General features: G+C 39.4%; 1 protein-coding gene across 1 annotated transcript in view; it reads left to right on the top strand.

Annotated features, from left to right (window-relative positions):
- JAZF1 (JAZF zinc finger 1) overlaps positions 1 to 25,280 on the top strand; it is a 195,607-nt gene that overhangs the window by 147,739 nt on the left and 22,588 nt on the right. The window contains exon 3 of the mRNA XM_075083140.1: positions 16,094 to 16,290. Coding sequence (XP_074939241.1) covers positions 16,094 to 16,290 — 197 coding nt within the window. The remainder of the gene's footprint in view (positions 1 to 16,093; positions 16,291 to 25,280) is intronic.

Raw genomic sequence — 25,280 nt, 5'->3', positions numbered from 1 at the left:
GACTTACATTGACAGCAGTCCATAGGTTTTCTAGGCCTGTGGGTTGTAAAATGACTCCTGGTGTTTGACGGGGGTTTGTGGGGAAAAAATTAAAGGCCATGTATCCCTCCAGTTTCTCAGTATTTGGTGGGTAGTTTACGTGGTAGGAGTATGCCAAAGCAGACTTGGAAGGTGGACAGAGCAGGAAGGGGAATGGGGAGGTCTAATACACTTTTAGCCCCAGTGAATGAAATCAAATCTGACGATTAAAAAAAAAAAAAAAAGTCCTTCAATCTCCAAAGAGAGTAGCATGTTTATATGTAAAGCAAAGTTTGTGAAGTACTTATGACAAGCAAGCAACAAGAAGCTGTTTCACTGTCTTGTCTTTTCACCCTCTCTCTTTCTACATGACATTGCTGATGTGAGCTTGGCTCAGGTCAGGGTTCCAGGTGAGATGCACAGCTGAGGAATGCCCTTGCGGAGGTTCATGTATGATGCTCAGAGCAGAAGCAGGAGCAAACCCTGGCCCTGTGCCTTTCGACAAGGACAGTGGTTCTCCAGTGCTGCAGCTCAGCAGACAAGAGTCAACACTCAATATTTTTCTCAGACCATAATGCATCAAAATTTACCCTCTGGCTTCTAATGAACTGCTGTTTAATATAATTTTGTTGACCATCAAGGAACCACTAAGCATATGCTTGTGGGAACCACCGTGCTAGTTGAGAGAGCCAGAGGTTTCAAGTTCCTGTAGTTGGTCGGGTCAGCTATTAAACATGGCTCGTGTTTGCACAGAGGTTGTTGGTGAGGTTTAGGATCTACATAGAATGAGCAGAAGTTTGCCTTTAAAGCATTTTATTAGACTGTCTTTTTGCAGGTAGTTGAAATAAAACAGGATATTGAATATGCATTGCAAGATACTGTGGCATGATTGCTTAGGCAATGACTGAAAAATGGAGATAGTGGTAGTAGCGGTGTTTTGAGGCTGTTTCTGAATTTTCTCTGCCACATTCCCTCTGTTTGCCAGCCTTTCCGGAAGCAGAAGGGGATGCAAGGGAATGTTTTGCATGCACAGCATCGCATCTCATTATTGACAACCTCAGAAATTCAAAAATCACATCAGACCTGGTAACAATTTCTTATGGCATTTCTGTATTCGAGTAATAGTTACATTTCTCTTTTCTTACTTTCTGGTTTGTGAGCTTTTAAGATGTTCTCAGAGTGTGTTTCCTAACTCCTCTAGAGTTCAAACCACGTTAAAGAAAATCTAAAACTACAGGGGTTAGAACATTTCTCTGCTTTATATAAATGCTGTGGTCCTTTTCTCGGGACAGATTCTTTCATCAGGGCTTACCTTAGAGAGAACCATCAGGAATCACACAAATTGGATAATTCTGTTGTGTGTGCCGAATCGTGTTAGGTATGTGCTACGTGAGTAAGAGCTCTCCAAAAGCCATATTATCTTGGCCACAGATTTTTTAAACATCAGTATTTAGTGATTTTGGCCATCAAAAGCAGTGATTTCACTTGACTATTAAAATGAAAAAAGAATATGCATATATGTTTAATATACATATATTTAATTCATATGTATTCATATAATAGAGTGTATATGTGTATACATGTATGTATGTGTGTGTATATATATGGACACATGTACAACCAACAATACAGCACTACTTAAATTCAGGGCATGGATTCTTAATCAGGGTAGAACACCTAAACCGGAGCTGTGGTGTGAAACAGAGAGGACTGAGATCAAAAGGACCCTAAGTGAAAAGGAATGGTGGATTGGTACTGATGATGCATAGAGCATGCATGTCACTTGGGTGTAGCAAGCTGTTGGAGAAAGGCAGAAATGCAGGTATGGCTTGATAATAATACGTAAACGTAATTGGACGGTAAAGAAAGAAGTATAAAAGGTAGAGTTCTTATCTTTTCCAGAAGAGTGGAAATGATGATGGTAAAACTACCAAAAAAGCTGTGGAGTTTTCTTAGAGGAAGCTCTCAGTTTAATTATTTTTCCTTTATGTATTCATGCAGCATCAAAAGCTACGGAAAGATAAAGAAAATCAGGTAAATTATACGTCTTGGCACACAAACGAACTTAAAAAGAATACAGAATATAGCAGTCCCTGGATACCAGCTGGGGTTTGAGCTGAGGTAGCTATTGCTTTAGGCAGCACCATGTGCACATGCCATTGCACCTGCATGTATTTTATACACCAGCATTGTAGGAAGATGTATTATGTGTTGTTGAAAATAAAACTCAATGCCGGTGCTTTTGGATTACTCAAGAGGCTGTGAGGTCGGGTGGTTTGCCCTTTGTGATGGGTGCTGCTGGTGATGTTTCTGAAGGTGAGGTAGGTGAAGATTTTAGGTTTTGTTCCTTGTTACTGGCAGAGTTTCACATTTATGGAGTTGGCACAAGGCCAAATTATCTAAAGCATCCTTGGGGTGTCCAGATCTACTGTGGTACTTTTGTGTCATGCATGCTGATGATGGTTAGGAGCCATGGCACGAGGGGTCCGTCGGGGACTTCCTAGGCCACAAAGTCCCCTTTCCTCGTGTCACCTGGCTTCACAAATCCATGCTTCAATAAAGTGAGATCTTTGGGGCATCCCAAATTCACAGGTGCCCTTGACGCAGACTTTCCACCATTCCGTGTCAAGTACTTTCCCGCCTCTACGTGGCCTACAGCCCTTTCCAGACCCTTCTGGAAGGGGCGATTCTTCACGAAGGGCGAGTTAAGCAGGCGGCTTGTTCTGGGGCGGTGGCGGGGCGGCGGCCGGTGAGGAGGGGCAACGCGAGGCGGGCTGGCGGCGGTGAGGCGGGGCGGGCCGGGGGCGGCGGCTCTGAGGCGGGCCGGTGAGGCGAGGCGGGGAGGCGGCTGAGGCGGCGAGGCGGGGCGTCGCCCGCCTGCAGAGGGCTCTGTGACACCGCGTTTCCCCCGTCGGAGTGCGGCCGGCGGCGGCAGGGGGGAAGGGAGCGCGGGGATAATGCTTCCAACAGTCTGGTCGTAGTCTGGTAAACAGGCTAGGAATTGTGGGCTAAGTCCTTTTCCTCAGGCTTTGCACCAAGGCTGAGATCAGATGACTCAGTCCGGACTCATTATTTTAATAGCCTACAGCTAGTTCACATAGCAGCGGGAGTCCACAGAAAAGGCATTTAATTGTTGAAACTCAAACTGGTACATTGTAACTGCAGATTATAGTATTCAGATTTAAGTGATTCAAGTAATTTATAAAGCTTTTGCACAAGCAAACTGAAAGTTAAAATACTGATATTGTAATAAAAAGTAAATAAAACATACTTTTGTACATTAAGACCCAATTAAAGAGCATGATTTCATTTAACAAACTTAAAACAGGCAGGTGATATTTGCCAACATTACTACAGCTGTGTTTTACATTAGGAAATTAATTAAAATAGTAATTTATACTTTTTTCCACTTGCCAAGTCTTGGGCCTTTCTGTATTACACCATCTATTTTCTCTTCAATAGTTGTGTTACGGTGCATTTGTAATCTCACTTAGCAGGCTGCATTGCAACTTTGGGTTTTTTTTTTCCTTACCTAATGAAAAACCAGCTTTCTGCAATAACGCAGGCGAAGCAGATCAAACAGCACTGAAGGAACTTCCCTGCTGTCTGCCTGAGAGGCAGCGCATTGTTAGTTATTCAGATGTCAGTCCTTTTCTTCCGCATCCTAGCAGGGTTTCGCTGGTTTCATCAGATCACTCTGAGGAGCTGAGGTGGGAGGGTGGCTGCCAGCGAGGGAATGGTTTATGTTAGACTGAGAGAAACTGGGGGATTTACTGCTCTCACATACGTGCCTGGGTCTGGTACAATAGCACACCCCGAGACTAAGGGGGACAAAATTTCAAAATGCAAATCAGTGTTCTGCTTTTATACCTTACAGCTGAATAATGGGACCGCGGGAGTTATTCTTGACTCTTAGGTACTTTTTCCCCCCCCCAAACTACTAATACAGTCATTACATAATGAACTGTTAACTTTGTCAGTCATTTGTTCCTCCAGGCAAATCAACTTGAAGTGTAGAAAGGTACATTTTTAAAATAGCACGTAATTACAGAAACTAGAGTCTGTTCTTCCTTTTGTATGAAAGGGCAAAACCACGTACAATGGTTATCTTTTTCCTTCTCTGCTTTCCTTTGTCTACCTTCACCTGAACTTTCTTGCCTATTAGGAGGATTCTTTCATATCAGCTGTTTTATGGATGTGTGACTCATTGCAGCAGAGTCTGAAGGGCTGAAAATGTTCGGTTTGCCACTTTAGCAGGGCTGGTTTGTTTTTAAGTTGCTATCGTCCTTCCAAACAACTCATGATGCCTGAAAATTTGGTTTATTAAGACCAGACATTTCACATTCCTAATGTTAAGATTGCTGCAGTTTTCCATTATAAGCTTTACTCCACCCAGTCCTCTGAATACAGATTTATAAATCTGTTTTAAAAAATGCTTCTCCATCTAATTCTTCACTTACATTTTTAAGCTTGGGGAGAGCATCTTTTGAGCTGAATGCTCTTTCTCAATGGGAGGATCATATTGTGTATCGGTGCTCTCCCAAGCAGATTTAGTGTTTCTTTAAAAATAAAATCCAACAGTGAAAGCACTGTGACTTTGGTGTCTTTGTATTTGAAAGAAAATCAGCATCTATATGTTTTAAGAATTATTTTATTATGCAGCTCATTACCACAGTTTCATTTTACCATATTTTTGTTGAATGGCTATTCTGGATTGCTTACTGTATCAATGCTGCTGGAGGAGCCACTGCAGACTGTGCGTGATACATTTCTGGAAGACTGAAGAATGTGTTGGTTAATGTATTTGACTGCTACTGTGGAAAATACCAAAGATTGGCTTATTTATACAGATTGGTATTAGACATCCTTATAGCTAATAAGCAACACTTTGTGATAATATCTATTTTTAAATTCTTGCTTGATGAATCTGTCTTTGGGTGTTGACTTGAATTCTCAGAGGAACTCGGTATGAAATGACACAAGAATACCCAGACATAAATGGAACATTACAGGAATAAAATATTTGACATTTTAGCTCCCTTCTTAAAGCTAAAAGTCCTCGAGGCATCAATAAAACCAAACCAAGTCCAACAGTAAAAGTGCGTGTCATGTGTACACAGATCTATTTCTGTGTAGGGCTGACTGAAATAAATTGTTTTTACATAAATAGATATAATAAGCTCTTCAAGAAGGAAAGAGGGTGGACCAGTAATGGAAAAAAATACGATATTTTAGGTTAAGCACATCTGAAAGTAAAATGTCCTGCTGGAGCTAGGCAATTTGACAATGCTGGAGCCTGTGCAGAGAACCAGAGCAGGGCTGGTACACTACTTAGTCCCATATAAGAACTATTTTGAGATTCAAGTCAAGCTTAGGAGATACAGACCCCCTTTTTTTTTATTCAATGAGCAGTTTAATTTCATCTTCTTCAAGGAGATTGGAAATTTATTAAAGTTTACAATTTTTACAAGTAAAAAGGCAAATACAGTTTAACTCCCCCACACTTTCCTCCCACTAAAATAAAAGTTAAATTTTTACTCTGCCTTCAAGAATTTTGCACTTCATTCATGTGAAAGCACAGAGTAGTCTTAATAAATCATAAAATGTGAAATAACAATATTTAAATTTAATAACTCATAGGTTAAGTTAGAGTATTACTGAGAAGATACCACCAGTACTCTTTCATGTGAGACCAACTTTAGTCATTACAATAACTTCATACTAAGAAAATTAATTTGGGGTTTTGTATATGTGATGCAATTTTAAAACTGCCAGTGTACATTTTTAAAACTATGTGTTTTAAAAAATACTTTAAATGTACAAATGCTTTGTATTTTACATTACTGATGTCTGCTAAGATTCTCATTTTGGTCTCAAACATTTTATGTCTGTGTGATATTACATTATTCTTGTATGTTAACAAGGTTGTGAACTGAAACATAAGGATTCATGAAGTTATATTCAAGAATTAATTAAGCAATAATCCATAAAGTATCTGTTGTTAGCAGCAGGCGATGACTGGTTTGTTCGTTAATAGCCGTAAGCAAAGCCAACGCTGATGAATGTCCTAATAAGCCTGTTAGTAAATGCAGGGAGGATGATTTCTGAAATGACGACTGCTACGTTACGCTAAAGGCAGGGGTGTGCTGCAGTGTTTTGAAAAATCTATCCCAAGTGGGAGAAAGTCTGCAAGTGTTATATGCCATCCGAATAGTCCTTTTTTGCCAATGGCAAAACTCTGGAATTTGTTTGCTGAGTAAGTTGATGTCGAGGCAGACCACAGCATAGTGAGCACTTTGATGGGATGTGCTTGAGAGGGTTATCACAGCTTTCTAAACTCTTGTTTCTTTGTAAAAAAGGCAACAATATCATGCCAAACAGCAGCTGCCTTTCTGCTAATTACCTGCTGAAGTATCTCTTTTGCTTAGCTATTGCCTCTCACTCCATGAAAGCTACAGAATTTTGAAGTGCGGATAAGTTATAGCTCCTTGCTGAAACTCACTCATTTACTTCAAATTAAGGTGGAAAAAACTGGGGGAGGAATGGGAGGGGGAAGGAAGAGAACTAGCAGTATGTTTCTAATGTTTTGGAAATTACTGTTGCTGTCTTAAGTTGATTTTGGTGAGCTCTAATTTTGTTCCTTTTAAACAGAGAAATGTCATTTGTTTATTTTAACAATAGCAGAAAGATGATGTGGGCTTCTTCTCGAGTCCCCGTCGTCAGTCTACGGCACAAGTAATGGATTTTCATTATAAATGAAATATCTAAAATAAGACTGCGTCTGTCCTGGTTACATTCCTGTTCTAATGTTCTCTTCCCAGTGTGCATTTTTTTTCTGTCAATTTTAAAAAAATATAAAATACAATGCAGTTTGGATTTTGCATTTGTTGTGTGACCTACACAAATTCAAGAAAGAAAAGATGAAAATACCATGTCGTTTAAAAAACAAGCAAACAAAACAAAACAAAACAAAAAATCCTTCTTTGGAAGATTCAGAACAAAACATTCGTTTCTAAGTAAACAACTATTTTTATGGGGGGAGTTTTAAATCAAAGATTACTTTGGTGCTCCTTGAAAAGTAGATAAAGTACAATAAGTGTAAGCATAGTACGAACAGAATAAAGGACGAAAAAAAAAAAACCACAGAAGAAAAAGAACTCCTTCCCAAACAGAAAATGTTAAAATAAGTCTATTAAATATATAACAGTATATATTAAATGTATACGACATGGAAAGGTAGGGCTTATGTCGAGTGTTTGGGATTTATGTTGTTAATGAAATGTAATTTACACTGACATTTTTGTCTGTATTTTCCCAAAATCAAGAGAGAGAACTGAATTCCTTTTCAGTACTTTTAATGCTGCTTGTATTGATCAACAGTGAGTAAACACACATGTGTTACTGGAGGCGAGTATATGGTTTGGGATGGTGAGGTAATTGCTGCTTCATTTTTATTCTGGTTGAGTGATGATAGATTATTTAGTATATCACCGTCCATTAGCTCCACTTACATATGTTTAAATATGAAATAACTCAATCTTCTGAATCAATTTTCCATCCTAGAAGCACAAAATACCTACTTGGTGGGTATTTTATTGTGTTTTATTGTATCTTTTAAGAATGTGTGAAGAGCAGGCAATTAAAGTAAACACACTGAACTCTTGCTCATATTGAATAGATTTCCTAACTGACAGCAATGTGAGTATGACTGCATGTTGTGTTCAGGTCTTTTCAGTGATGAGGCAGAAATACAATGCAAAGTCTGCTTTTAACTTTTAAGGTACATGTACATCCTAATAATCTTTACTACATCTGTTGAAGATGCACATATTCAGAAAAATGTGTGTTACACTATAGCTGATGTTGTGGTGATAATATTTTTGTAGCTGGAGAAAACAGGTTGAATAATGGAAATAAAAGAATTGTACCAGCAATAAATTATTCCTAAGACTAATAATAAAAAGAAATCTGATTCTGTCCTCTCTCTCTAAGATATTCATCAGTTTTTCATAAATATACCTTGTTTAGGACATAGGGAAAACTTTCAGTAGAAAAGTCTGAGCACGGCTGGCACTGAGAGTGAACACTGAATTCCTTTGTAAGACCTGATCTCAGATGAATGTGCACGCTGAAGTCCATCTTAGATGTGTGATGTTTCTATAATATATATTGGGCTGAAACTGGTCTTTCCAGAAAGTTAGAAATGCCCTTTAATGATTTGTTTGATCTGGTTAGGGCCTGTTGTGAAATGTGATATAGGTTTGGGGGAAAAATTGAGAGGGGATTATTATTTTGTGCTGTTTCTTCCCCATTTTTGACGTTTTTTGTGAAATCAGATAAAAACAAGCAAAAGAGAGTTTTGTATAAATCATATGCTTTAGCACCATGTAATCTAAATAATGTGGAGGCACGCCTGTGATTATGCACGCATCTTAATGGGGCTTTTTTCACACTGACATTTCTTTTTAGAGTTTTGCTAAAACTGTAATGGAAGATCTCTGAAGAAAAAAAATGGTTGATAGCTTCTGTGAAGCAAGCGAGGTTTGTACAGAGCTGCAGAATACTTCTGTTTCCCCCACACTACAAAGAATGGTATGTGAAAGTGCTCAAGGGTGTTCATCAAATACTTTGAGTTACTGGATGGTATGAAACTTGCTCATCTATTTCTTTCCTCATTATCGCATAAATAGTGTGGCAAAGCACTACTGGGGACATTGATTGTCTTTGCTTTGGCCCAGTTTTGTGAAGTTCAACTGAAAAAAGCCTTTCATCCTTCCCAGGAGACAAGAAAGCCTACTGGTGAGCTCCCGCCGTTTAGATTTCACCAGACTTCTCCTTAACCCAATAATAGTTCAACTTAACAGTTGTCTCCTCTTCCCAGCATTAGCTAAACCAAATCATGTTGCTTTGTCTTTGCTTGTAAAGGCAGCAAAGGGTGTGGAGGACAGTTCTTGACTAAGTGGTTCACTAGTGCATTTCAGGGTCTACGGAGTCCCACCCTGCTGAAATGGGGTCCTGCCTTGAGAAGTGGATCTTCCTAATCCCTCTTCAAAGTAGAGGTCTCCTTAAGTTTTAAAATACCGTGCAACTAGAGTTGGTTTCCATCCTACCCTTTTTTTTCTGCTAAACACAGCTAATGTGATGAGGAAGACTGGGAGCTAAAATTACCGCCCCCACCTGCTTATTTCTCTTGGTACAGCACTGACAAAGATTAGCATAAACATTTTGAGACAAAAGTGGGAAAAGATTGAGGGGAAAAGCAGATAAAACTAGCACCTTGCTCTGATAGGTGTGAAGAGTACTGGGAGAATTAATGTGGGGCTTTCACTATGTAGTTAAGCTAGTATGTGCCCCATCTGTCAACTAAGTTTGACCACTTTTGATCTAAATACAATACAGCCAGAAGGTAGCACAAGTCTGCTATAAACCACCATGGATTTTTTCCTCCTCTTTCCAATCAGTCTTGCAGTTGACCCAGTGTTGGGTTGAGGAGCAGTCTGCTGACGTACGAGTGATGGAAGCTCAGCAGCATGATTTCTCATGTTCTGGGAAAGGTGACAGGCTTTTCCCGGTAGAGGTGAGCCAAATTAGGCAAACATGAATATAAGCTGAATGTTACTATCAATGTGTTTTCCATAATTTTCTGTGTGATAATGAGAAAAGTTCAGAACTAATTCTGTTCCTGCTACCTTTTCCCATTGTGGTTTAGTGCAGCTTGTCAGTGGTGAGGCACAGGGCAAGGTATATATGTTATTGTCAGGTAGTGCTGGCATATTTTTTTAAGCTGGTGTGCAACTGGACAGCGTTGTGGAGCCATCCTGGGCTTGAACATCTCCACAGTGTAATTTGCAAGCTCAGAATAATCCCCCTCCCCTCTCTATTGCGCATATGCAGTAACTGGAGAGCGATAGACTTGTGGTTGCATCATCTCCTCTGTTTGTCTATGTTTTAGAGACTAGATCATGGAGAAACCAAATGTAGCAAAATAATATTCAGATCCCACAAGGTAGCTGTGGTGCACTTTTTTCACTGCCTGTGTAAATGTCAATGGGCATAGAAACAGATCTGGTCCAAGCAGGGCTAACTTCCTGCATCAGCAAGCTGTAACAGCGAGGAAGAGGAGGAAAGGGTGCTTCATATCCTTATGACTATTACTAAGAAGATATATTCTGAAGGGGAACCTGTTTGGTTTTTTTTCTCTTTCAAGTGAGATCTCAAGTAAAAATTTTCAGTTTGTTTGCAACTCACTTTTATAACGACCCTTACCCTCATTCTGGATGTATGAGTCCAGAGCTCTTAAACTGTCTTAGAATTGTGTGTAGTAAGAGTTTTATGATAAAGTAACTCTGACATCATTACGTGAGTCATACTGGGGCATGATCCTGAAACAGTTGGTACACACTAACTGCTCAAGGAAGTTTCTGTGAGAGTGTGTTCTGCTTCTGTTCGTTCTTGATCCCAGAGCTTTTGGGGGCAATGGGACTTGTAAACATTGCAAAGATTTGATTTGAGAAGGCTTTTTTTAATTTGAACATCACCTCTGCTTTTTTTGTGACTTTTTATGTTGGTAACAACAGCTAACGCTGTTTCTATTATATTGCCACCTATATGGAAGGTTGTGCAACACTTTCCATTATAAGACTGTTTCAGTTGCTTATTATGTTGCCAACATTCAGCTGTTTGGGCTGAAATTTTCCATGCTGGGTGTCTCCTTCAGGCTGAATTTCTTGGGAAAGTTTCAATAAAAATACTTGAACCATTCCAGGGAATGAGAGGAGGGGGAAATAGTATATTTTGCTCATGTTATTAAAGTTGCTGCAAGCACTTGATTCAGAAATCATTGCACCTACGTGTTTTAGAGCAGGGAGTTGAATTATTAGGAAGGTGAAAGGGCAAGGAAAGAAAAAATGGGGCTAGAAGAGATTTCTTTCTAAAGAATGGGCTCCTCCCTGACATTATCAACCATCTGCAAGAAAGTACACAGAGCCCATGCATGTCAAAACAGGGTCAATGAATGGCTGGGAATGGAATGATTCTCCTTGTTCCATTGCACCTACGTGCTCTACTGGATTTGGAGAGGCAGGCTTACAAGGTGTAAACACAGTCCTGTGCAACAGGGAAGGTGACTAAAATCTGCATAGTGGTGGAAGTAGAGAGGAAGGCTTATGGAGTTAAGAGCTGAAAATAGCCAAGGTAGATTTGCTCAGCAAGGAGATGGATCTGAAGATGGTAAGAGACGCTATTAAGCAAGGAGATGGGATTTCAACTAAATGGTTTTACAGCAGCCTTTGTTAGTTACAGTTCATTTTCTGTCTCCCACACATCTTGTGCATTTAAATGAGGCAGGGAAAACTGTATGCAATCATGTAATTTAGAGACTAGTATTCAACCTAAATCCCAGCATGTTTCATTTCTGAGTACTTGATTTTGCTACCATAATGTACTTTCAACATGCAAATTAAAGCCTGAGTTGGAAATGTCATTCTATACCCATCATTAAAATGCTTATATTTTAAGCTTTGAAGTTAGGCACAACTATAATACTGCATTTCAATTAAAATACTGAAAAATATTTTAATCCATTTAAAAGAGTTTCTGTTTCAAAACCATAGCACCGCCAGTGCTTCAGCAAATATGTATGGGATTGTTTGGATCTGAAAAGTTTAACTGCATACTTGAGATGTCAGGAACTGAACTTCTCAGCAGACACTGCCTTCCATTTCTCTCAGGTTCACAGTGTAGATAACAAATGAGGTTTTGGAATATACCCAACATGCTTAGCCCAAATGGGAATGAGTTAACAGGACAGGGAGAAGTTTCAGCTATAACTTCAAATTTTCCTGATTTTTATGGACTTCAACCAGACTGATTATACCTCAGTATTATTTTAACATTGTTATTTGTGGCTGAGTTTATTAAATAGCAGCGTTCATGCTGCTGCTTTTAATATCTCACACTTGAGGTTATCATCCAAGTTTTCAAGGATTTATAATGTTGCCATAACATTTTCTTAAGGAATAAGGCTTCCCATCCAGAAGCAAGCATACATCATAGTACAAAATCAAAAATAGTGAATTAGACATTTCATAGTTAGAGGAAAGCAAATGTGTACTGCATGTCCATTTTATTGAGATCCTTTTACTTCTTTTTTTTTTTATTGAATGAAATTTAGACTTCTGTTTGGAGACTTTTGACAAAAATATCTGAACCCTTTTTTTAGAGAAGAGAAATCTAAAATTGAACTGTTACCATGGATATCTGCTTTTTAAATATTAGCTTCATAAAAATGCCATATCTGGGTTTGACATGATGTATTGTCTCTGTTCCAAGAAGATAAGCTGTCATGTCATACACCTGTTTATTAATGTCTGCGAATTGTGTGTTGACGTTACATATCATGGCAAAGATCCGCTTATTAATGCCTTCGTGGTATGGATGGACAGGATACATCTTTATTGCTCTAATGGTACTTAAAATTTTATGCCACAGTGTTTTGAAGTTGTATTAAAGTACACAAATCTCTTTGGAAAAAGAGCTGGGTTTTTGATATCTAGGCCAAATTTTTATTTCCTGTTTCACACAGATGCCTAAAACCCCATTTTTTTCTTTTTCCCTTCCCTTTCCCTGTGCACCCCTAACTATTCCACAGGAGCTGTTTTTTTCTCAGAGGTCTCTCCCTAAGTGCAGTCAGGTCTGGACTCACAACCAATAGAATCTACCGAGCTTCTACCCGAACAGCCCGTGTGTTGCGAGCAGTCACAAAATGTTGGGTTTCTACGGAGCCTAAGTGAATATAGTGATGCATAGTAATTTAATCTGTTGGTTGAGGCCCAGAGAAGAAACCGGACTGTCCTACAGCACCACGTTGCAGATGCTGTGGCAGATATTAGGTAGTGCTGTGAGACCCAATGTGATCTGATGATCATACTCAGTGCAATTGTTGTAGTACTATGGTCTGCAGAATCAGTTTGTCCAGCCAGCCTGTGGCCTGATTCTTTATATGATGGCAGGATATAAACTGTGAAACAGATGACTGCCATGGCAGTATTCCCTCTGTCTCCCTGTCCTCAGAGTCTGCTGCTCTTCCTCAGGAGCTAAAGGTGAATCTACCAGTCCTCTGTTGGTTTCTGGACGTGTGTCAGGGGTTGCTTCCATCTCTTTTCATATGATAAGGAATGTCAGGTCACACAACAGGCAGTTTGGTCACATAGCAAATATAGTTGTCACATGGCAAGAAATTTGGTAGAGTGGTGGGTTGGCCCTGGCTAGCAGCCAAGCACTCACATAGCCACTTGCTAACTCACCCCCACACCCCTGACCCCAGTAGGATGGGGGAGAAAACAGGAGGAACAGGAGTGAGAAAACTCCCAGGCTGAAATAAAGGGAATCACTTACCAAGTACTGTCATGGGCAAAACAGACTTGACCTGGGGAATTTAACTTATTTCCAACTAGCATAAGTATTTAATTACTGATTTCGATATTGGTTATTGAGAAACAAAAGAAAAACCCTAAAACACTTAGGGGGAAAAAAAGCCACCTTTCCTCCCCCTTTCCCAGGCTCACCTTCACTCCTTCACCTTAATACTCTTTAGGTTTTAAAGGAGTAAACCCATGTCTAACTCACTTCAGGATAGCAAACCTAAAAGGTGTTTAGAGACTTCTAGTGCTGCCTTCTGACTTGATGTGTGTGGTCCTCTAAGGAACTTCTTAAATGTTGGGCAACTTTATCCAGCATTAAGGGCCAAATATTCACCAATACGTAGACCTGTATAGTTTTTTTGTTAGTTAAGATAAGCAAGAAACTGGCCTTGACTCTGTGCTACCTGTCCCCTAGTGCGTGGGGTCTGCTGGGACAACCTTCCTGCCTCAGAGCCAGAGGAGAGCAGGGATGGAGCTCTGACTGGGTTGTGACTTTTTTTTTTCCGAATTTGTTTAGTGTTTTATGGCAAATTTAGATAAGGTAAGCAAGCCATTCGGGTTTTTTCATCCTTTTTTTCTTTGCTTGATAACTTCTGCCAAGGATACTGTGGTATGGGAAACAGTTTTTAACCATTCCCAGTGGAGATGAAATCACAGTCCCAGGCTGACTTCATCTCAGACATCTCTCCTCCCCCGCTACCACTGCAGGCCACGCTCAGTCCCTTTGAGGCAACAAGTGGTGTAGGGGTTAGCGTCAGTTTGTAGCGGTTTCTCTCTGCTGCCCCTTGTGTCACTCTTGTCCTGTGCTCTGGTGTTGGTCACCCACGGGCTGCAGTGCCTCTGGGGGAGTATCTGCTCTCCACCATGCAGCACCTCCTACTCCTCTGACCTTGCTATTCTCTCATTCCCTCTGTTGTTTCCTGGTCTGTTCCCTCCTCTCCCTCCAGCATTTGCTTCACTGATGGGCTCAGCTGTGTCATGTGGTGGGTCTGTTGTGGAGCTGGCTTAAACCAGCTGTGGTTGGCACGAGGCAGACCCTGGCCTCTTCTCACCCTGCAGCCCCCTGTGCTACCAAAACCTTGCCACCTATACGCAGTACAACTACTCATCATCTTCATTATTTTCTCCACAGACTACTTCTCCATGGCTGTTTCTATCCTGGAGTCTGCCTCATTCTCTTTCCTAGGCTCCTCTGAGGAGAGTGTGACTATTGAAAGAAAGCCAGGTCACCCTCGCTTAGTCCAATACAAATAATTGCTGGTAATTTTTGTCACTCTGCTTCCTTACTGGATTGTAAATGTGAGTTTCTGGGTGACAGCTGGCTCTGAGGCAAGTGGAGCATACCGGCTGCACCACGTTCTCACCTCTCTGAATGCGCCCTTCATGGTTTGCCAAGGTTGCAAGAGCTCACTATGTAAAGCTTGTGTCTTGGCTAAAACCTGGTTTACTCTGTTTAACCTGATCAGACAAATGTCTGGGTGTAACTTAACTTCTGTATCACGTGCTAGCCCATACTCTATTCACTGACAGGCATAGTTTGTACTTTAGCATGAAGGACAGAGGACTGCATAGACAGGGTGATTTACTTTAGCCTGTCTTCTTAGGAATCCTTCAAGGTGGCTCCTTACGCAGTGGAGGGGAAAGACAAAGGATTAAAATATTGCTTGGATGCTAAGTGCATGAAGTCTGAGTTGCAGAGATCCTGTTGTGGGGGAATCCCAGTACTTTTAAGTGAGGGTTAATACGGGTGCCAGCAGTGATGCTTTGAATGGCAGTATAATGCGGTATCAGGTGTTCTGGTGTAACTCTGTGTATGCACTTGGAATAAAAATAGTCTTTTCTACTTCAATTGTTCCCTTTTGGAAGGAATCAGAATAAAAGTGAAAAAAAGCTATTTTTATTTGAGGTGAGAGATCTGTGCAAAAAGTTGCACTGCTGGAATTCCTGCACTACCGGTGCACACCTTGTATCGTGCTAATGAAATTGCCTCTCAGCATCCCCCAGAGATGAACCTTGAGTTGCATTAGGCCTTCAGCAGCATGTACCAGAGCTCTACAGAGAGACTTCATTTGCTTCTCAAGAGTTGGGAACTCCAGTTTGAGAAACTTCAGTTTAACTGGACATCTTTTGTGTCAGGCAACATTGTCTAAAATCTGTAGGAAAAGGATGTGATTATCCTAAGTTGGAAATGATGTATCTACACAATCTAATTCATACTATACTACCCCTTTGCCCTTCGGAGTCAATACATTTGCCCCTAATATTTTTCACCATTATAGCTACTCAGCTGCTTTTTCACAGAAGAATTTAGTGTAGTTATTGTAAAGGATTGAGGATAGTTATGATAATACTGTGTGCAATGCTGATCTCTGGTTGGAGTTTAAAAAAAACTTGTGTCTTTGCACATGATGCAAATGTCTAATGTAAGTTCTACTGAAATCAGAAGCAAATGGCCCAGATCTTGAAAACAGGAATAAAGCTGTTGACGGAGAAGTTTGTATTCTTGAAAACTGTGTTGCAGAGGAACTTGTCATGGCTGAGTTTGAAGCTCCATTTGGTCACTGAGGAAGAAAAATACTTACTTTATCTTTACCTAAAGCTTGCTTGCATACAGTGTTTCAAGCCTCTCATCATCATGATTGTCCTTGTTCTAGATTTATGACTGATGCAGCTCGACGTGAGCAAGAGTCTTTGAAGAAAAAGATTCAGCCAAAACTCTCTTTAACTTTGTCAAGCACAGTGTCCCGTGGGAATGTATCTACTCCACCTCGCCACAGCAGTGGAAGCCTTACTCCTCCAGTTACCCCTCCAATCACTCCCTCCTCTTCGTTTCGCAGTAGTACTCCTACAGGTAAGCACCTACTGTTTGGTTTATCCCAAATAACCTAGGAATTTTGCTACATGGTATTTGGAGAACAATAGACATACTGATGTATTGGAAAGAACCCCTAAAAATAAAACAAAAAGCTTTGGGCTCTTTTATTTGCATTTGGTTTGCAATTTCAAAAATTAGTTTGGGCATTTGTTTCCAAGCTCTTCGCTGAAGCAGAGAAGGACACTAACTTTAAAAATTGCAGTGGAAATTACTACATGAAGAAACTAACCTTACCAGAAACACCAAATGTGCAAAAGACCCCTGATGCATCAGTAGGAGAGCTCTGCACATGTTACAGTGCCAGTGTAAGATCCAAATAAAAGTGGTCAGGATCTTCCCCTCAGCCCCTTTCCTCCACTTTTTTTTTTTGTTTGTTTGGTTCGTTTTGGGTTTGGGTGTTTTTTTGTGGTTTGGGGTTTTTTTTTTTGTTTGGTTTGGTTTGGTTTTTTTGAGGGGATTTGAATTCATAGATAACTGAGTGGAAAGGGAGGAATATTCAGTTGCTGGCATCATGTAGACATGACTTCCATTAGGAAACTACATTTAAAAAAAAGTAATATATGAAAAAAGTGATCTGTGTCTTCTTCAAAAACAAGTATTACAGTGGTTTTCCCGGGTATAAAATTCCTGGGAATTTTTTTGCACTGATTAGAGAAACTGAAAATTCCTTGCTATGCTGAACCAGATCTCTCGGCCTAAGTCAGTCTGGTTTACATTAGGTAGAGATCTTGTCAGATAATTCTGATACACTTCAGATTAAATCGCAATATTTCCTCCTAAAAAGCTGAATGCCTATAATACATCTATTCTGTTCTGTAATAAATAAGCTCAACACATTCTTCTTACTAGGAAATCACATGGGCATCCCTGCTTTGATAAACTGCTATGTCATGTGTTTTTTATAAGCTGTTTAATGGTTTCGTATTAATGATTAAATGGAAAAGTTGTAGCAGTCCTTGCTACGCTCTGTTTGGAAGTTCTGAAGTGAATCGGTTATTCAGTGTGTCCCTGGATATGAAAAAGGGAAGCATGTTGACAACAGCTAAATGATAAAGTCCTAATGTAATACAGAAAATTTTAGAAGTAAGATTTTCTTAATTATCTCCTATTTGAAACAAACGGATTCATTTCCTTGACATCCTGCAGATGTCAAGGAATTTCTGCTTTCTTTTGTTTTACTCTTTGTACAGCTCCTCCTGGGAAGGCTAATTCATGATGTGGTGAGGTATTATAACTGCACATCTGTCAGGACCGTTGGTTAGCAATATACTCTTTGAAGCATGTTCCATCAAATACTACAGAAAAAAAGCCAGTATCTGTCTACAGAAATACTTTTACTTCTATTATTTATGTATTTTTCAAACTTTTTAAGTTACTCAGAATGTTGTTTTACCTGTAGCTAGGAGAATCAGCTTGTTTTGGCTAACTGAGTTTCTGGGAGTCCTGCTTGCCAGGTTATAAATAATACCAACTTCCACTTGCTGCACCCGCTGTTCCAAGTTCCCCATTGGAACCCTGTTCCAAGGTTAGGGTTTGTAATAGCCTGGTAGCAAAAAAAAAATATTCTTTCTTCGAAGTTTGGGGGGTTGGGTTGTTTTGTTTTTGTTCTTTTTGTGTGTGTGTTTGGGGTTGTTTTTTTTGGGGGGGGGGGTGGGGGGTGGATTGCCTTTTTTTTTAACTATCAACTGAGTTGCATTTCAGAGGCTTCACCCCACAATTTCCATTTTTGTCATCTTAAAAGCTTTTCTGTACCTAAAATAAGCATTGAGATTTTTTTTCTGATAACTACACAGTTTTTCACAGTGTTTCCTTTGCATAGGATTTTGTCCTCGGTGATAGTTATAACTTACATAGATGAGGTGCTCAGAGTCCTGCAGGGCTGAGTTTCTGTCGGTGCAGTGCCTGCAGAGAGAGCCCAGGAAGTCCAGCAGACTTTTAGATAGGCAGCTCACATGTCTTTTATTGTCTGATATGAACCTTTCTCCCTCAAGTGCAAGTGTATATGGCAGTCAGCTGGCAAGGTGCTAAAATCAAGGATAGTTAGGCAAGATCTGTTTCAGGGAAACAATTTAGAGCATGTAAATCGTCCTGCATTTCAGCCTCGCAGTGCCTACACAACTTTCGAGCCCTACAGGCATATCTTCCACTGCATCCAGTGAGAATGAAGAAAATTGCTGTATTCCTTCTGTGTGATCCTGTTTGATTTGTACTCTGAGCAAACTCTTGTTAACTCAACTTTGAAAACAGGTAAACAGAAAATAGCAGCTGTTTTTCCTTAGGTTGCCTGAAAGGGTGTCATCTGGGTTGATGTTAAGTATTTGTTATAACTCAAATATAATCGGTGTCCTCATCCTCCTTCAAAACCTATACTTCGTCAAAAATAAAATGGAATTGCTTTGACCCAGTTTATTAATGAAACATTCAGAATGTCAGTTTCTCTTTTGTTATCTCCCATCGCAGTTGTTGGATACTTTATTAGGGTACCAGACTTCAGCATCGTGCCTGGCATTACTGTACCTGCACAAGGTGTAACTTCAAGATGGTACTACTTTAGATGCCAGAGAGAAATCATGCCTTACAGGCTGGTGAGATGGCATACAAATACGCATGTCCCTCTGAAGAGAGAGTGTGTGTCCTATATGGCTGTTTGCCATTCTTGTTCGAGGTAGAAAGCAGGAACCTCACTAATATTTTTGGTCCCATTTTTCATGTAGCATCCTTCCTTTAGGTATGCTGCTTGTCTTGGCTTTGCTAGTTGTGGTAGTCTTATCTTGGGTGAAGCCAGCAGCTGCCTGAATCCCAGTCACCTCTGTGCACATCCTTGCAGCTGAGTCCCACCATTTCCTGATGCTGTTAAGCTACTGTTGTCATTTTTCAGCAAAGCATAATTTCATATAATGATCTCTCATCCATATATTGACCAGACGCAAACTGAATTAGCTTGTGAAATTTGATAAGAAACATTTCAAGGTGGTTTGGCTGCAGAGAATGTTTGTTAAGTTTTGCAGTAAAAATCTATGCCAAAAGACTATGGGCCAAATTCACAGACAGAGCTGAGCAGCTTCCAAGCTGACACACGTACACACTGCAAATGTTGCGTGCATATGTACAGCACCTTCTGCGTAAATGAGATTATTCATGTAGAAGCAGAAATATTCAGCAAAGAAGTGTGCTCTTTAAGGCTCTTCTCAGGTAATGAGGTAGACGTGTATTTATCTGCAGACTCTGTATGTGTTAGTCCCCTGAAACGGCCCATTTGCGGTTTTGGTGGGAAGTAGAAATGCAGTAGTTAATTTTCTATACCTCCCCTCTGTTCCCTCAGGGGTGACTGGCATGTGCTCTCTGCTTACATTTGGCTTTTTGTTCCTTCTCTTGTAAGAAGTTTTCTCTTCTTCTAAAAACCTTCATCCTCTAATGATTGCAGAAAGTTCACTTCAAAAATTTTTTCCAGTTTTTGTTTTAACAATAGCGTTTCCCAGGAGACTTTGTTTAGTAGGTTGAAACGCTCTTGTTAAGAGTTCACAGGCAGGATTTAGCAAAAGAAATGGCTTCCATCAGCGATGCAGACTCCTTAGGGTGATAGGGAAATACAGCTAAGTAGCACCAGCACAAAGCTTACTTTGGAAAGCCATTAACAGTCTGCAAACATTGAAATATCTCTATTTAAAGAGCGCTCAATTAAGTCACAAAAACTTATGTTGCCTTTATTTTTAAATGTCAATTTTAAACCCACAAAACTAATGAAGTCTAGTTATGGATAAAAATGGGGCTGACATTGCATCTTTAACATACGCTGTTAATTTTTTAAATGTTTTCATACATCTGTGTGGCTCACAGATGAAATTTCCACCCCTAACTTCCTGGCTTTCGAGTGTAAGTCAGAGCATTGACATTCGTTCGAAAACTATGATATCTTCGCATACTGAAAAGCTTTAAAAAAGATTCAGTGATAGAAACTTACTGGTAATTCATTATTAAAATAACGTGGTCCCAATTTTCGTTACAAAAGTCATTCATAGTAATGAGTCTCAGACTTTAAAAAAAAAGCAACCACTTCTGCATTGAAGGAGTGCCAAAAATCATCTAAAACCACTGTTTTGTGTTTGTTTGTTTTTTCTTCCATATTTATGACGTCTTTTTAAAAAAAAACAAAAAAAAACAAAAACACACAAAACAAAACAACCAAAACTGTTCCAGGGCCTGGGATAGTAAATTTCAGCCTCGAGTGAATTTTTGGCCTACTTATAAATCCTAAAGCAAGAGTTTAATACTACCAACTGGCTTTTTAATGGCTCAACCCTAAGTCTTGCCCACCCCCCAAAAAAAGCTGGAATATTTGAAAACCTCATAATTAGCATTACATTTCGCTCTGGAGAAGCTGGCTCTCAGACCTCCTTTCCTGTTTATTTTGATTTTAATAAATTATAAGTTATAATCTTTAGGCTGTTTTAATAGGTTTATAGACCTACTTACTGCCTGATCGTGTTGGGCAGCGGATGGCAGCCAGTCCTGGCAGCAAGCACTGAGGATGCTATGGTTGGCTGGAATAGCTGCGGCCGTCTGTCAGTCCTTCCGCTTGTAAAGCAGATGAAAGAGTGAAGTTTTCATGGGTGGTCATAGCTGACCCCATGAGAGAATTGGCAAGTCCCATTTTGATTTGCAGCTGTCATTTAAGTAGGTGACTAACTATTGGTTTATCTTATTAAATAGGATAAATGCCTTTCTGGGGAGTCATATTTGTGCAGTCATTTTTGTCTGACTACAGTTGCAAGATTTTACCTTTCCTTAATACGGCAAACGTCCTTGAAATTTCCACTAGCCCAATCTCAATATTTACAAACATGACCCCATTTTCTACCCACAGAAAATACCTAACTTTTCAATCTCTTTTTTTTCTCTTTCTAGTCAAACATGAAAGTAATAGTTAGTTTTATTTTGAGTTAAAAAATACTTTGTAGGATTGGCCTTACCCTTAAAGGAATCTAAGATCTAAACAGTGATATTGTAATCAAATATGCCTAAAAATTTAGTACAGCAATATTTTACGACTTTTAAAAAAAACACTATGCCTGAGGCTTTCGGGTTAGTACTATCAATGTAGAAGCCATTACATTTACCATCTGAGGATACTATTTGAATGATGATTTAGTAGTTCTATAGTAAGTGAGTAGTTTTTTAGATACATAGAGCATATTGTTAAACTGAAATCAAGACCTCTTTGTAGCTGTGTCAGTAATCCTAAAGCTGCACTGTTTCAGCCAGTTAGAACATACCATGTGAAATGGGCTAATTTTTTTCTAATAAATCATACTAGTGGTGAACCATGACTTTATATAACATGTGTTTTAAAGACAGAAAGTGAAATTCAGTATTTTTCAAATGAAAAAATCAGTCTTCACCTAGTGTGTATTTTCAGAGTCTGGTGTAACTACAACTACTTTTGATACCTAGTGTGACTGCATTCTTAAATATCTACAATAATTTTAAATATGTTTGTGTTTGTGGTTGGTATGGTTAACAAACTAAAAGAGAAATTGTGTCCCATTTACATCATTAGGGAGTATCTTCTAAGATTAAAATAGTGTATATATAAACTTTGTTTCAATAAAATTAATAGATCCTTACAACTCAGGCTATTAATCTTTTCTCTTATTCAGCTGGATTTTATTCAGGATTCAAATGCAACTACTGGCAAAACAGTGACCAAAAAATTACAGCTTCCTTCTTGTGTTAACAAGTGTTCTTGTTACTGATGAAATAATTTAGAGCTTCATTGTTCCTTCTATGGGTGACTAGTTTACAGGGGAGGAAAGTCTGGATATTACAACTAAAGATCTTTCTCCTCCTGCCAAAGGCAGCTGGGGCTCAGAAATGAATCAGTAAGGATCCACCTTGCTTCTGGTCCGTTAAGGACTTGTCTGTTGTGGGAGCATTGATTTTGGGAAGCAAAGCACTGTGTGGCAGTTTATAAGTTTTCCCAATAAACCTTGTTATCTCAGTGACCTGAAAGATCGTTCCTATAATTCTTCCGTATAGCATTTGCCTTCATGGATAACTCATGAAGGAATCCCAAGGACCTCCTCTTGAATCTATTCCCTTTTCTTTTCCAAGAATGCAACCGTTGAAAGAAAACCACCCATTGTTTACTGGTAATAGTAATCAAAAACACAATAGTAACCAGCCATTGGAATTGGGCATTGAAATAAGAGTAATAGGCACGCTGGAAACTAATATGGTTTAGATTCTAAATGTGTGTTTAATTTTTGTTACTTTAAGTTGTTTAAAAAAATGCGTTGTCTTGTAATGCGAAAGCTCATTCCTCTTCATAGGTATCAAAGCAGCTAACATTTCAGTACAGTTTCCATATGTTACGCTTTCAACAATGAAGTAATCATATGGCACAGACAGCTGTTACGCGGAGTGCTATAACAGCACTTAAACAGAATCAAGGAAGAAAAAGAGATCTGCTCAGCTAAGCTACCTCGTAAGTTTAAAGTGGACAGTAGAAATGTAAAATAACAGGGGTCCCCCCGCAAAGGAATTGAGGACTGAGAGGAGGAGGAGTTGGGTGCTCAAACTTTTTTTTGTTTATGGATGTGCTATTAATACATAGAAAAATTAATCTGAATTTGTAGCAGAACTGCTATTTATGTGAGAATCTCTTTGGCTTCTGTCAGCAGGTGGCATTTCTGAACTCTATGTTAGGTTGAATCAGAATGGACTGTGAACTATAAAATCAGCTATTCATTTCATAATCTGCAGCAGCTTTTTCTTCGGGCGATTCAGATTGGCTCAGTACTGCTACAGCTGGAGAGAAGAGCTTGCTCTTTTGTGGTGGGCTTCTTTTTTTAAGGGTTGTAGACCGCAAAATATTCTTCAGTCAAGATTTTAAAGGTGCTTGAAATTAGGCTTGGGAGCCAGGACAAGACAGTGGAAACAAGTACATGTTGATGGCTTTCTGAAAATCATGCTACAAATTCAAGTCACATGCACTTAAGCACATCATTAGTGTTAGGCACCTAATACTCACTGAGGAGGTGACTCAGGAGGAATGCCCGACTTTGAGTACTTAACAAGTGTTTTGTCAGAATGGAATGAAGTATTCTGCACTTGCAGCGTTGCAAGCTCAAGAATTTACGAAGCCTATCTTTAGCCATTCACTTCAAAAACTCTCCATCTGCGTTAGCGTATTGTAAATGCTGTGGTTTAATTACTACACCTTATGTTAATGTAGTGTAATATCATGCGGATATAATTGGAAGAATAATTAAAAGTAGAAATACGAGATCAAATCCCAGGGCTCTTGTATTAAATCGTTGCTGAGAAGTGCTACATTTTTGTGTGTTTGACTTATGGGGTGTCTAGCATAGTAAAGTACGAATCAACCAAGTTCTGCTGCAGCTTGAAAAAAAGCACATTTTCAGATGTCTGAGGAACCATCTCATTAGTTGTTTAGACTGATAGAAGTTTCTGCTTGCTTAATTGCTTGTCCAGAGACTGAAGAACTTCTATGCTATGTTTTTACTAAAAAATTAGATATATAGACCCACACTTGTATAAATAGTATGGGCTAATAACTAAGTCATACTTCACAAAATGAAGACCAAATTCTGTTCTCCAACATAATGAAAGTTTGTCTGAATGCATTTGATATTTCAGGCCTGCAAGGTACGATAAAATCTATGATAAAATATCTTGAGGCAACTGCATTGTGGTCTGTTGCAAAAATTCCCTCTGAGGGACTTCACTGGTGCCAGGATTTCATATTTCTGTGCAGATGACGAAAGAGAACTTTATAATTATTGGAGCCAAAATGGTTCCATCTAATTGCAGGTTTCAGGGCCTATATTAATCCTGCACGCTAATTAGTATATACATATGTTTGCCCAGCATTTAGCAGTCTGAGGCACCTATTCTGTGGGTGTTCTTGTAAAAAATAAATACATAAATAATAATTTAAAAATAATGAATGGCATTGTGCAAAACAGTTGATCAACATATGACTTAACTATAATATATGTGTGTGCTTAGACATGGTATGAGATTTTAACATGAGCTTTTGGCTGCGGTCGTGACTGAGCATGAATAATAAGTAAAATCTGTGGTAGTTTCTAGTTTCTGCCTTAAGGAATAAAGCTATAGTAGGAGGTTTCCAATAACAATGAAAAATCATAAGTAAAAGTGCAATTATTTCCTCTAGGGGTTTTCTTAGCACAGGTGGGATTTGTTCCCGGCAACAGCTAAAAGATGTTGGGTTTTTAGAGGTAGATTACACATTCCCCTTCTAGGGACCCAGGCTTTATCCTCGTACATATTTATGTCTTTCTTCCAGTAACTGAGAGTGAAAAATGCTCAAGTTCTCATCACTGCGCTGGGCTAAGTGCTTCAGAAATGGATCTCTCTCTTCTAGCAGTCATCTGCTGTCAGGTGGCTGTCTGGGTTCCTTAGGGAGGCAAGAGTATGTATTATATTGGTTACTCACTGACAAAACCAAACCAAACGAATTACGTTCACAGAACATACTGAAACTTAAGCTTGGAGGATCTGTGGAGCAGCGAAGATCTTATATTGCATGCACAGCAACAGTGCTGTTGTCAAGTCTTGGGTGTGACTGCATGGAAAATAATACTTACTAACCTACAGCCCCAAATCAAACAGCTAGAAATTATCATGAAGACCAAGAACATTATCTCAGTCAAACCTGCACAAATTGGTGGCTTAGTGATTTCTAAGTACACTTAGATTTTATGGAAGTAACTGTATATTGATGTCCCAAAGCAGCTGGAGGCCCCTTCTGCTGAGGGACCACCGGCAGACTGATGTAACTCTTGCTGCTCCTGTTTTTTTGATCAGTTTTTATGGAATTCTGATAAAGCAGTGGCAATAAATAACTTCCAGTGACAGAAATAAACTGGATAAACAACATCATCCCGGAGAAGCACAGAGGGGGCTCTAGCACCAACGTG

Source organism: Phalacrocorax aristotelis, chromosome 2, assembly GCF_949628215.1.
Source record: "Phalacrocorax aristotelis chromosome 2, bGulAri2.1, whole genome shotgun sequence".
Lineage (NCBI taxonomy): Eukaryota > Metazoa > Chordata > Aves > Suliformes > Phalacrocoracidae > Phalacrocorax > Phalacrocorax aristotelis.
Note: the sequence above shows the minus strand (reverse complement) of the source record. Positions and strands in the feature narration are given on the sequence as shown.